The sequence below is a fragment of the Schistocerca americana genome, chromosome 5 (assembly GCF_021461395.2).
Source record: "Schistocerca americana isolate TAMUIC-IGC-003095 chromosome 5, iqSchAmer2.1, whole genome shotgun sequence".
Classification (NCBI taxonomy): Eukaryota; Metazoa; Arthropoda; class Insecta; order Orthoptera; family Acrididae; genus Schistocerca; species Schistocerca americana.
In genome coordinates this window covers 359184191-359196288 of record NC_060123.1, presented here as the reverse complement: position 1 = coordinate 359196288, position 12098 = coordinate 359184191, and the positions used below count along the sequence as shown (strand labels likewise).

General features: G+C 41.2%; 1 protein-coding gene across 1 annotated transcript in view; it reads right to left on the bottom strand.

Moving 5' to 3' along the window:
* Nucleotides 1-12098, bottom strand: part of LOC124616382 (neural-cadherin-like) — a 312303-nt gene that overhangs the window by 64223 nt on the left and 235982 nt on the right. The window contains exon 20 of the mRNA XM_047144688.1: nucleotides 6035-6276. Within this exon, the coding sequence (XP_047000644.1) occupies nucleotides 6035-6276 (242 nt within the window). The remainder of the gene's footprint in view (nucleotides 1-6034; nucleotides 6277-12098) is intronic.

Genomic DNA, 12098 nt, shown 5'->3' with positions numbered 1-12098 from the left:
CAGATGTAAGGAGTTCAGGTATAGTGTAAAATGGTAGCCTCCATAAGAAAACAAGAGATAAAATGCTCACAGAACACACTGACCAAGTGACAACTAATGGCAGTAGGATACAGTCTTACATCACCACAGAGTCATCATTGATAAGAGGCAGTTTGTATATATGTTTAAAGCAATGAGCTACTTTATAACAGTTCCTTTGCAGTGTAAGATCTGGAGCCAGTATCAACTAATTTTTAGTAAGACACCTGGTTGTTGTACTACACCATGCTGCAACACCTGTGATGGAATGCTATGAAAATCCTCCGTAACCTGTTCAATTTGATCAAGAACAAAGACACTTCTCCAACTTGTGACACAATGCAATATTCACGTCTCCCATAAAACCATGAAAGAACAGTAAATATCCAAGTAGTTATCATAGTGTTGCTCTCAACAGCTACATAGAAAAGATATCAGAGCAGTGAGTAAGCTACAATCTTATCTGGCCTCACAAATCTAGTGAGCTCCTTAGTTTGGTTCCACAATTAGTTGAGGAGATATCATTCCATCACTGATAACCTGACATTCCTGGTGACATCTATACAGTAGGCTCTCCTATAAAAGCATATTTTTCAATTTTTGAAAGGATAATGACCCCACTGTGAGGGATATTAGTCTCAGAAACTTCCTTCAGTGGAACTTTCAGGTACATTGTCTCTTCTTTGTCTGCTTACTCTTGTCGTGCCAAATTCTTAGATACTGATTCAGGGAAGCTCTGTTGGGATATTTTACATATCATTTACTACAAACATGCATTGCAAAAGTAGGACATTACTCCAAGTGCTAGAGAATCAGTGAGATTTTGAGGCCTTCTTTCTGATGGCACACTTTATCAGTTACTATGTATGAGGGGAATCTGGAAGCAAGGAAACAAGTGCAGAATGTCCTTGAGCATATAGTCACTAGTGTTTGGAAGAAGACATTACACAACTATTCCAGTTCTACAATGCCTTCATTTGGCATTGGTTGGTTTAACAACGCTCACAGTCCAGCACAAACTTTGTATATTAAGGTCACATATTCTATACATCATGAGGTTGTAACCATAGAAGACCAGCTCACAGCCAGTATTTGTGCTGACTAAAGCTAGTGAGCTCCCACTGTACATTCAACATCATTTCCTCATAGTGCATCATCAACGCAGGTTATTGTCAGATTCACAAGATCAGATCTACAAGACTGCCCACAAGAAATGGAACTATTCTGTATATTTATGAAATGCAGATCTAGTGGCCCTTAGGTGGAACATATGAATATTACACTTCCCTTCTAGAAATGGAACCACACACTTCCTAAATAGTAAGGAGCTCAAATTATTAACATTTATTTTTTGTAACCGAAGGCAATGAAACATGAAATACAGAAATTTATGGGCTTCAAATTCAAAAACAACTCTGAAGTAATGTGTTAGGTTTGTGATGGTTCTTCATGTGGTATAAAACAGATGGCTTCTGAACTTATGACATAAAAAATAGGGTAACACAACCTTCCAGTAACACACATTATCAATGAAAATGCTGTATCTTGCTTCTAGTGCATGTGAGTGTGAGTACACCAAGTGTGATGTCACCACGTGTGTGTGCTTGAATCAACCCCAAACAGTATCAGCGTGGTCCAACCACCAGAGGTCGCCTGTGGGGTGCATGCACATGGCATGTCTCTGCCATACTTTCTGCCACTGACTCACACATATATATATGTGGGGATCAGCTCTGACTCTCCCTCTATGTTCATCCAGCTGTACTGCTCACATCAATTGTTCTGTCTTGTTACATGTGGAGTCACAAAAGGCTTATTTCCATTATTGTTCAGAGGTTTATGAATAAAGCCATATTTGTGTTACTTAGATCTGTTTCGTGTATTACTTTGTAGCTACATGACTGGTGATGATGATGGGATGGTTTCTGCATGTGCAGTCTTTAAGTGCAGTTTCATCAAGCCAATCATTATGGACACCATGCTGCCAGCCCTCACTGAACAGCTTAGTTCAGCAGGAATCACTTTATCAGCTTCCTTTAACAGTGAGGGTACCATTCCACTGGTCCATCCACCCACTTTTCCTCAACATGATAAGTAAGCCACAGATTGGGAAGTTTCCAAAAAATGACTCAGACAGCATTTTTCGGCTTTCAGTGTGACTCAAATTTGTCCAAAACCTTCTTGCTCTCATGGAGTCTCTAAAATGTATCAATTACTGTGTCTGCCTGCTCCTTTACTAGAACTGGGAACTCTTACTTTTGATCACATGCTCAGTTTACTGTCTAACTAGCATTGCAAACAAATGCATGTCATAGTGGTGCCACAAGAAATCAAACGAGTAATACAGGACCTGGGCAGCCAAGCTTCATGGCCTCAGCCATAAGGCTCAACTCATTACTGATTTCTGTAATGATTCTTATGCAGATTCTATGGTGCACAACATGATTATCTGTTTAGCTCTGGACAAAGAAGTGTGCCAGAAGGCTTTACTATGTGAAAACCCCCTGTTGGCAAAGGTTTTGCAAATAGTACAATCTTCTGAAGTTTCTCAGGCAGCAAGGGACCAAATTAAAATGTGGGAAATATGGCAGTAGTGTCACAAGATGTGCCCACTAGGACAACTGACAGCTTGCACAAGGAAGCGGCAGTGGTGGTGGTAAACATGTGGGCCCAGTGCCAAGCAGACCAAGGCTGGCCCAAGCAGCCTTGACCACCACAGCACCAGCGTCAGCATTCTCTGTTACTGTCATCTCCTTTCTGTTTTGTCCAGCATGAATGTTCTGCATGCCCTAAGTGCTGGGCTACTTGTAATCCTTGCCAGAAGCAAGGCCACATAGTGTCCACATGTCATTTGCTGAAGATTGTCCAGGGTATGGATATGGGCATAAACTATGTGGCTCCAATGCTTGTGACTACTCCCAAGTTGTTTATTGAGTTACGTGTTGTTTGCCAAGTGCTCCAACCACAGGCTGACACAGGTGCTGCAGTAATGTTATTGAATTCTCAAACCTATGTGAGTTTAGGCTCACTTCTGTTGAAGCGGATCACATGGAGGAGGTCAGTTGTAACAAACAGAACATTGTGTTGTTTGGACAATTTATGGCATCTTTCTCTTACAAGACAGTGGTTCATTCCATTACATTTTTGGTGGTTGCTGATGTTGGTGTTGGGAACTTGTTCGGGATGGATGCATTTCAGGGATTTGGATTTTCTATCACTGATGCAGTTCACCTTGTGTCTGATCAGGTACCATATTCTCAATATGAAATACATTGTTTGGAGTTTTCATACTTGTTTTCAGAAGGTATAGGGTATGTTTACAAATTTTCTGCTCATTTTTCTTTGAAATCCATGGCTCAGTCTCACTTTTGTCATGCATGTTCCATTACTGTTGCCCTAAAAGATCAAGTGAAAAAAGAACTGAGCAGACTTCAATCACTATGGGTGGTACAACCTGTTATGGCTAGTGAATGGTGGTCTCATCTGGTCATCTGGTTGAGAGTCGTCAGGGAAACTTCGCCTCTGTGGCGACTTCAGGACACGTCAACATGCAGTTGGTTGTGGATACATATCCTCTTCCACCCCAGGAGGAACTGTTGTTGAAAATTTTGGGTCACCGGTGCTTTTCTAAAATTGATATGTCTGAATTGTATCTGCTATTTTCCAATGATTTTATAGCAACTGTTTACAGTGTAACCTCACAAAATCTCAGCTTTTTCGACCTTCTCTTGTTTATTTGGTGTTTGAGGTCTTGTAGGATGGTTTTCACCCTCTACCAGATCACCTCACTGTTATGTCTACACCCTGCCCCTAATTCAGGAAGGAGCTTCAGACATTCTTAGGTTAGATGGCCCACTACTATAAATTCCTGCTGGAGGTGGCCACATTGGCCCTCCCATTGCATGCCTTGTTATGCAAGAATGTACGTTTCTGCTGGAGCTGGGACTGTGAACATGCTTTTCAAATGTTGAAATCCAAACTGCTCTTTGCCCCTTGTTTAGCTACATTCTCTCTGTACCTAAAATACTTGTTGCTTCTGCCTCTAAATCTCTCACTTTGGCCCAGAAGCATTACTCTCAGGTGGAGAGAGAAGCTCTTACCATAGGCTATGCTCTCTGGAAATTTTATGTTTTTTGTATGGCTCAAAGTTTCACCTTATTACTGACCATAAACCCTTGGTTTCCATATTTAACCCTCCCATTTTCTTGCCTGACAAGGCAGCAAACTGCTTAAAATTCTGGGTGCTGCTCTTGTCTCACTAGAATTATGAAATCAATTTTCAACCTATGTCTAATCATACCAATGTGGATGCCTTGTCACACCTTCCTGTGGGTCCTGATCCTGACTTTGACCATGAAGAAATCCTTTGCTTCCATCTTGACATTGAAAAGCAGGCTGTGGTTGAGGGTTTCCCAATAATGAGCTCGAGCATAGCGCCTGGAGTTGCTGCTGACCATGTTCCCCACTAGGTGGTTTGGTCTGTTGAATAGAGCTGGCCAGATAAACCATGGGGTTGGGCTGCAGACCTTCTGTGGAATTATTTTTCCTTACAGTATTGCCTCTATGGTCCCAGAGCAGTCATTTCTGCTGCATTACTGCGTGAGGTTCTACACCTTCTCCAGGGCAATTGGGAAATTTCACACACTGAACTGTTAGCTAGAAGACATGTTTTTTCACCAGGGGTTGATGGTGAAATTGCTGGTTTTGTCACAGCTTGTCAGCAGTGTGCCAGGTAACTCCCAGAGTGGAACTGTTCCCCTGGCCTGCTCCCAACCAACTATGCAAACACATTTGTGTAGACTTTGTGGGTCCCTTCTTGAATTCCTATAGTCTCTTGGTTTTGGATGCATTTTCCTGGTTTCCTTGGATTCTGCAGTATGCGTTGACTCAACTGAGGTCACAATTCATATGCTTTTTGATAGCTTTTCTATTGAGGGATTGCCTTCTACCTTAGTTTCCAATAATGGGCCCAAGTTTGTTTCTCTAAGCTTTCAATTGTTTAGTTCCTGTCATTGTATTCATCACATTACAGCTCCAACATTCCACTCTCAGTCAAATGACAAGTCAAAATGACTCCTGCATATGTTCAAGTCTCAAATGAAAAAGTCTTTTGTGGACTCTTCACTGGACGATGCCTTTCTCCATTTTCTGAGCACTTGGAACACTTCATGCCTATGAGGCAGCAGAGCCCAGCTGAGATGCTTCATAGCCAGCAGTCATGCACACTCTTCCACCTTCTGCAGCCATGCTTTAGTGCCTGCCCGGCACCTTGTTCCACCCCTTCCATTGGCGCTGGCTGCCGCTGCTCTGCATATGATGGATGTGTCTCTCGTCAGGCCACTGGCAGCTCCTCCATCACCTGGGTGCTTGCTTCAGCACTGACTGTCTCACTCTATGTTCATCCAGTTGTAATGCTGACATCAGTTGTTCTGTGTCTTGTTACATGTGGTTTCAAGAGAGGCTTATTTCCATTACTGTTCAGAGGTTTATGAATAAAAATAATAAAGTCATATTTGTGTTATCTGTATCAGTTTCATGTATTACTTGGTTACTACAGAAACCACTTTGGCAATCATAGTTTTACAAATCCAAGAAAATCTGTAATTTGAATGTAGCAGCAGTAAAACTACCACTACAGAAGTAAGAGGGTTGTCATCAATGAACTATGGTATGCTGACCTCAAAAAATGTCACACAAGCTGCATGATATTGAATGCAAGACAAAATGCTAGAGACATTTTGTTAGTACCGTAACAGCAGTCACAAGTTCTTAATTTTCATATTTGTACTAAAACCTATGAAGTGTAGAAATCGACTACAGAAAAACATAGCATGGTCCTGTAGTTACAGCTGAGAAGTACATGCAATCAGTCTCAGAAAATTAGTATGTTCACAGATGGCATTGTAGCACTGGATTATATGACAATCTTAAAAAATAAAATAAAATACTGTATCATCCAATGTCATAATTCATCAGTAGCTTAAGCAATATCGAGATAACATAAATGGTAACTTACATAAGATAACAATAATACAAACAAAGAAGGCCACAACTGCATCTGTGCCCAGTTTTATTGTTAGTTCCTCTTGCAACATCTCACAGTTTACACCACCATATTTTTTTGGACACACACAACTATAACGGAGATCAGGTTCCTGGTTTATACAAGTACCTCCATTCAGACAAGGCATATTCAAACATTCATTGTGGTCTATACAAGCATTTCCATCATGTGACAATGTTCTCCCTTCACCACATCTGAAAGATTAGAGAGAAAATTATTCAAAATGTAGTACACTTTACAAGGCAACACAAATGAGAAATAAAGCTCTCATAATATTTGACTACTAACCAGAGACTCCTCTGGTATTCCATAACTTATACGATTTGGGACTAGGATTAATAAAGTTTTGAAACTTTGCACTGGGCTTGAAAGTACATAAAACAAAGTAAACAATTATCATCTTAAGATGATATTTATTTTGACAGCAAAGTAATAAAGCACAACTAAGGGACTTCACTCAAAATATAAGGCGCAATAACTATGTATGTTCTTCTTTACAGCATGATAAACTAGCATATCACTGATAAAGTCAGACCTTTTCATACTGACAAAGTTTGCTGTTGACTGAAAGTTACTGTCAGCACATATTTCGGGTGTCACTCATTACACATTGTACAAGGATATTGTCTGAAACTTGTGGTGCTGTCAATCACAATTATTCTCATGCATATTTCCTGATTAATAGTCCAATGCACATAGTAATGATCAAATTAGTGACTAACTCAATTTACTTAGATTTGCCGATAAATACACTAAGCAGCAGCCCAATGATGATGGGAAAAAGGAGCAGCTAAATGTTCTGATAAAAATATAATAAATAACTATGTTTTAAATAGCAAATGTTCCTTCACTGATGAGCTATTGAAGGCGTGGAGACAAAAAAAAGGGTAACAAAATCGCTCATAGGAGGATCACCATGTTCATTCACTCATTCATGATGCTGCACAGATGCCAACATTTTGATAATTATTCAGGAGAGAGGAATAAGTCAAAATGTACATCAATGTGTGCATGGTATTTGTGCTCAATCTTGATCATGATTAAATTACCAGGAAAGCTGATAATTTGTAAAAAGCTCTCATTTCCACATTTATATCCAATAAGGTTGCTTGCAACCTACTGGTTCTTTAATATTGATAAGACACTGATACTTATAAAGGCTGTAAGAAATGAGAACTCTTTTCAGTTAACACCATTACCTGTCATGCTGGAAATGAGTTTGCTGCAGTTCACACTAATCTCACAATGAGCCATGAGGTCATGCTGGTATCAGTGTCCACATCTAAATGCTGAACAAGGAATACTACTGAATTTACTTTTTTAGCTACACAGTCATGCTCACATACACAAATGATGACACCTCAGTCAACATTTTACTTTGATTGGTTTCATTTTCTTTATCTCTCTTGTTTACAATAGCACTGTTTTAAATGGCGGTTAAACAATCAACATTGCACCTTTCTAATGTAAAAAAAAGGTCCAGGATGAAAATTACCCTTTTTGCATTATAAACTGTAATTATGTTTCATCAAACAATAAAAAAAAATGCATATATCCTCAGATTGCAGTCATCTGGAAATAATGATGGTAGTTGGAAGCAGGTCTTATAAAACATATTTGACCTTGAAGAACTGGGAAATGTGTAAAACAATGTTGTTGAAGCACTCTGTGAATTTCACAGGACTGACAGTAATAGACAATCCTCTAATACCTGAAATAAGCAACCATTATGACATACTGTATCATCCATTTGCAAAACAGGAACACTTGCAAATTCATATTACCACAATGAAGCTATGGAACTGCTTAGGCTAGTGTTCACAGATGTTCAAATAACATACAGGAATGCAGCCAGGCAACACCTTTGACAATTGTCAATATTTCGAGATATGCACATCCTACCATTTCTCAGGCACGAATGCAGCAAGGAAGTGCTGTGCAAGGGAACTGAAAACCTCAATTTGAAGAATTTAATTTCAATGGTGTCCTTAATAACACTATTCCAATAGCTGGGATTGCATTCCAGAATCTCCATGTTGTTATATTCCAAATGATGACCATTGTTGAGGCAACTGCTCAGCTGTTAGAAGTGTTTGTGATGTCTATGCTCAGTACACTGGTTCTCCTTGGTCCTGGCAATCTAAACAAAATTTAATATGCCACAACTGCAGGAAATACAATATCCACCTTAGACAAACTGAAAGAGACTTAATCTTATATGGTGGCCAAAAAAATACATTTCACATCATATTTCTGCAAAATATGAGAAATCCTTTTGGAAGTGCTTCCAGCAGAAGGCAAAATGGCTGTAAACTTTGGTCCCACCTCTGCGTTATCATCATTCACCTGACATGTCGTCAATCAATAGTGCAATGGACATGTTATCATTATTTCACTATAACTATTCTGACAAAAGATGGCTCTGAGATGGCCTAACTCATGTGACTAACTTTAAGGTCTAAAATGACAAGGCCCCTGTGAACCAAGGTATAAAACACCCCTTCACATTGAGCCAGGTGGTGACAACTATCAGCCTTTAAATAGAAAGTGGTGTGATTTGGTTACCGATAAGCTGCATGTTCCCATGTACAATCAGCTATTTTCATGACCAACACATCAAGAAAGAGAACGCAGCCATTCTTCCCACCTCCACTTTGAAATGAATATTCAAGTGAACTGAAGCCAGGTGTTCTAAAATGCCATTTAAATTCTTGCTATCATGAGGCCAAACAGCAAAAGTATTTTAAATATATTGAAAGGGGAGGGGGGGTTAAAATACACTCCTGGAAATGGAAAAAAGAACACATTGACACCAGTGTGTCAGACCCACCATACTTGCTCCGGACACTGCGAGAGGGCTGTACAAGCAATGATCACACGCACGGCACAGCGGACACACCAGGAACCGCGGTGTTGGCCGTCGAATGGCGCTAGCTGCGCAGCATTTGTGCACCGCCGCCATCAGTGTCAGCCAGTTTGCCGTGGCATACGGAGCTCCATCGCAGTCTTTAACACTGGTAGCATGCCGCGACAGCGTGGACGTGAACCGTATGTGCAGTTGACGGACTTTGAGCGAGGGCGTATAGTGGGCATGCGGGAGGCTGGGTGGACGTACCGCCGAATTGCTCAACACGTGGGGCGTGAGGTCTCCACAGTACATCGATGTTGTCGCCAGTGGTCGGCGGAAGGTGCACATGCCCGTCGACCTGGGACCGGACCGCAGCGACGCACGGATGCACGCCAAGACCTTAGGATCCTACGCAGTGCCGTAGGGGACCGCACCGCCACTTCCCAGCAAATTAGGGACACTGTTGCTCCTGGGGTATCGGCGAGGACCATTCGCAACCGTCTCCATGAAGCTGGGCTACGGTCTCGCACACCGTTAGGCCGTCTTCCGCTCACGCCCCAACATCGTGCAGCCCGCCTCCAGTGGTGTCGCGACAGGCGTGAATGGAGGGACGAATAGAGACGTGTCGTCTTCAGCGATGAGAGTCGCTTCTGCCTTGGTGCCAATGATGGTCGTATGCATGTTTGGCGCCGTGCAGGTGAGCGCCACAATCAGGACTGCATACGACCGAGGCACACAGGGCCAACACCTGGCATCATGGTGTGGAGAGCGATCTCCTACACTGGCCGTACACCACTGGTGATCGTCGAGGGGACACTGAATAGTGCACGGTACATCCAAACCGTCATCGAACCCATCGTTCTACCATTCCCAGACCGGCAAGGGAACTTGCTGTTCCAACAGGACAATGCACGTCCGCATGTATCCCGTGCCACCCAACGTGCTCTAGAAGGTGTAAGTCAACTACCCTGGCCAGCAAGATCTCCGGATCTGTCCCCCACTGAGCATGTTTGGGACTGGATGAAGCGTCGTCTCACGCGGTCTGCACGTCCAGCACGAACGCTGGTCCAACTGAGGCGCCAGGTGGAAATGGCATGGCAAGCCGTTCCACAGGACTACATCCAGCATCTCTACGATCGTCTCCATGGGAGAATAGCAACCTGCATTGCTGCGAAAGGTGGATATACACTGTACTAGTGCCGACATTGTGCATGCTCTGTTGCCTGTGTCTATGTGCCTGTGGGTCTGTCAGTGTGATCATGTGATGTATCTGACCCCAGGAATGTGTCAATAAAGTTTCCCCTTCCTGGGACAATGAATTCACGGTGTTCTTATTTCAATTTCCAGGAGTGTAGTTCTGTTAATTCAGTGTCAAGCCTAACATCAATTAACCATAACAATTCAGACAGAGAATGCAAATAAACATATGAGTCATTCAAATGCAATCCCTCTAATTGGTGTAAGAAATATGCTGGGTTCTTAATGTGATGCACACATCGACCTCCTATTGAGCTCAACAGAGTTTCAAGGAATTTTGTTATATGATATGTCATAGCAAAAATGTTTCTCACAACAGGCCTAAGAAAAACACCTCCCTTGTAGATCTTTGGGTGCTCATATACTTTAGTGGGGACCCCACAGTAAGAATTAAGACTCTTCATAATCTCCTACAACAAGGAACTTTTCTTCAGGATGATCTTTCCTTTGTGGGGGACCAGAACCACACAGAATTTTTTGAAAGAAATTTCTGCTGTTTGGCTGTTAAGGTACATCAGACATATCTTAATGGTTCAACATGCACCTGAGAATGGCTAGAAAGTTGAAATCATGATTGTGTACAATAAATGAGCAATTAACAGTCAAATGGTGGAAATTTCTTTCAAAAAATTTTCCTCAGGAGATTGATAGTCTTTCTCTCAACACTTTTTGTAGGGTCAGCACTGAGCCCATGATATGCTGAATCAGAGAGTAAGCACCGCACTTTTTAAACATAATCCAGCTTTTCCAACACCACTGTAGCACTGACCTTGTCTGTGGGTAAAATAGCAACACATGGATACACTCTAAGTGAACATAAAGCAGCCCCCTCTCAGCTGCTGTTACATCACTCTTGGGTGAAGGTGCCCCAGTCAACACAACATGCTTCCTGCCTAAACTCCTCTTCAGCATTAGAAGGTACTTCAAAAACAGCCTGTTCAATATATCCTATAAAATCAGTGACTGGTAAACACTCAGACATCAGAGCAAAATCTAAATCTTTCCCAACCACAGATAAAGCTCAGTCATGACAACTTTTTTCCCTGAGAATGAACACACAACATTGAGATATAATAATAGACACTGAGCCACTGAAACATTCAGATTTCACCAAATGCCATACAGTTATAAAATGAAATTTATAGTCAGACTGTGACCATGAAGCATCATCCAGCCAATCCCAAGAAAACGGTGAAGTTTTTTGAGCAGTCAATAAATGAAGTTAAAATAATTCCTTGAAAACAAAATCCAACTGTTGGCATATGAAATTGGCTAAACCAGCCTGTTGCTTGATGCTCTGCAACCCAAGGTTTTAAATTCCTTGTGTAGCACTTCTTTTGCAGCATTTGTCCTTAAAAATGACAGGGTGTGCACCAGTTGAAATATTGACAACTGTCAAAGACATAATCCAGATGCAGTCGTCTAAGTTATATGAACATTTTATATGCCAGTAGAAACTCATGTTTCACACTGTTTACAGATGAGTTCTTTCAACATGTAGGTAATGAAAATAATGATAATTCAGAGAGTATTCTTCTAAGAAAATTAAAATGGACAAATTACAATCTGTCACTGGAGAAAAGTACACTTAGGATAACTAACAGTCTTTTTCATAATTTTGTAATAATAGTGGTAATAATAATTAATAAAGTAATAATTTCATTCTCATTAAACCATTAAAGCAACAGGCAAAGTCAAATGCATAGTACACTTGTTAAACTGATAAACACACAGGTCCCCTCCATAACTTTTAGCCCTACACTTTTCTCCATTACTAAACTGATAATTCTGTTGTGTCTCAGGATGCATTCTATCAACTAATCCCTCTTTTGTAGACAAGTAGTGCCATAATGTTCTTTTTTCCTCAGTCTGAACCAGTATGTCTCCATTAGTCACTCAATCTACCCACTA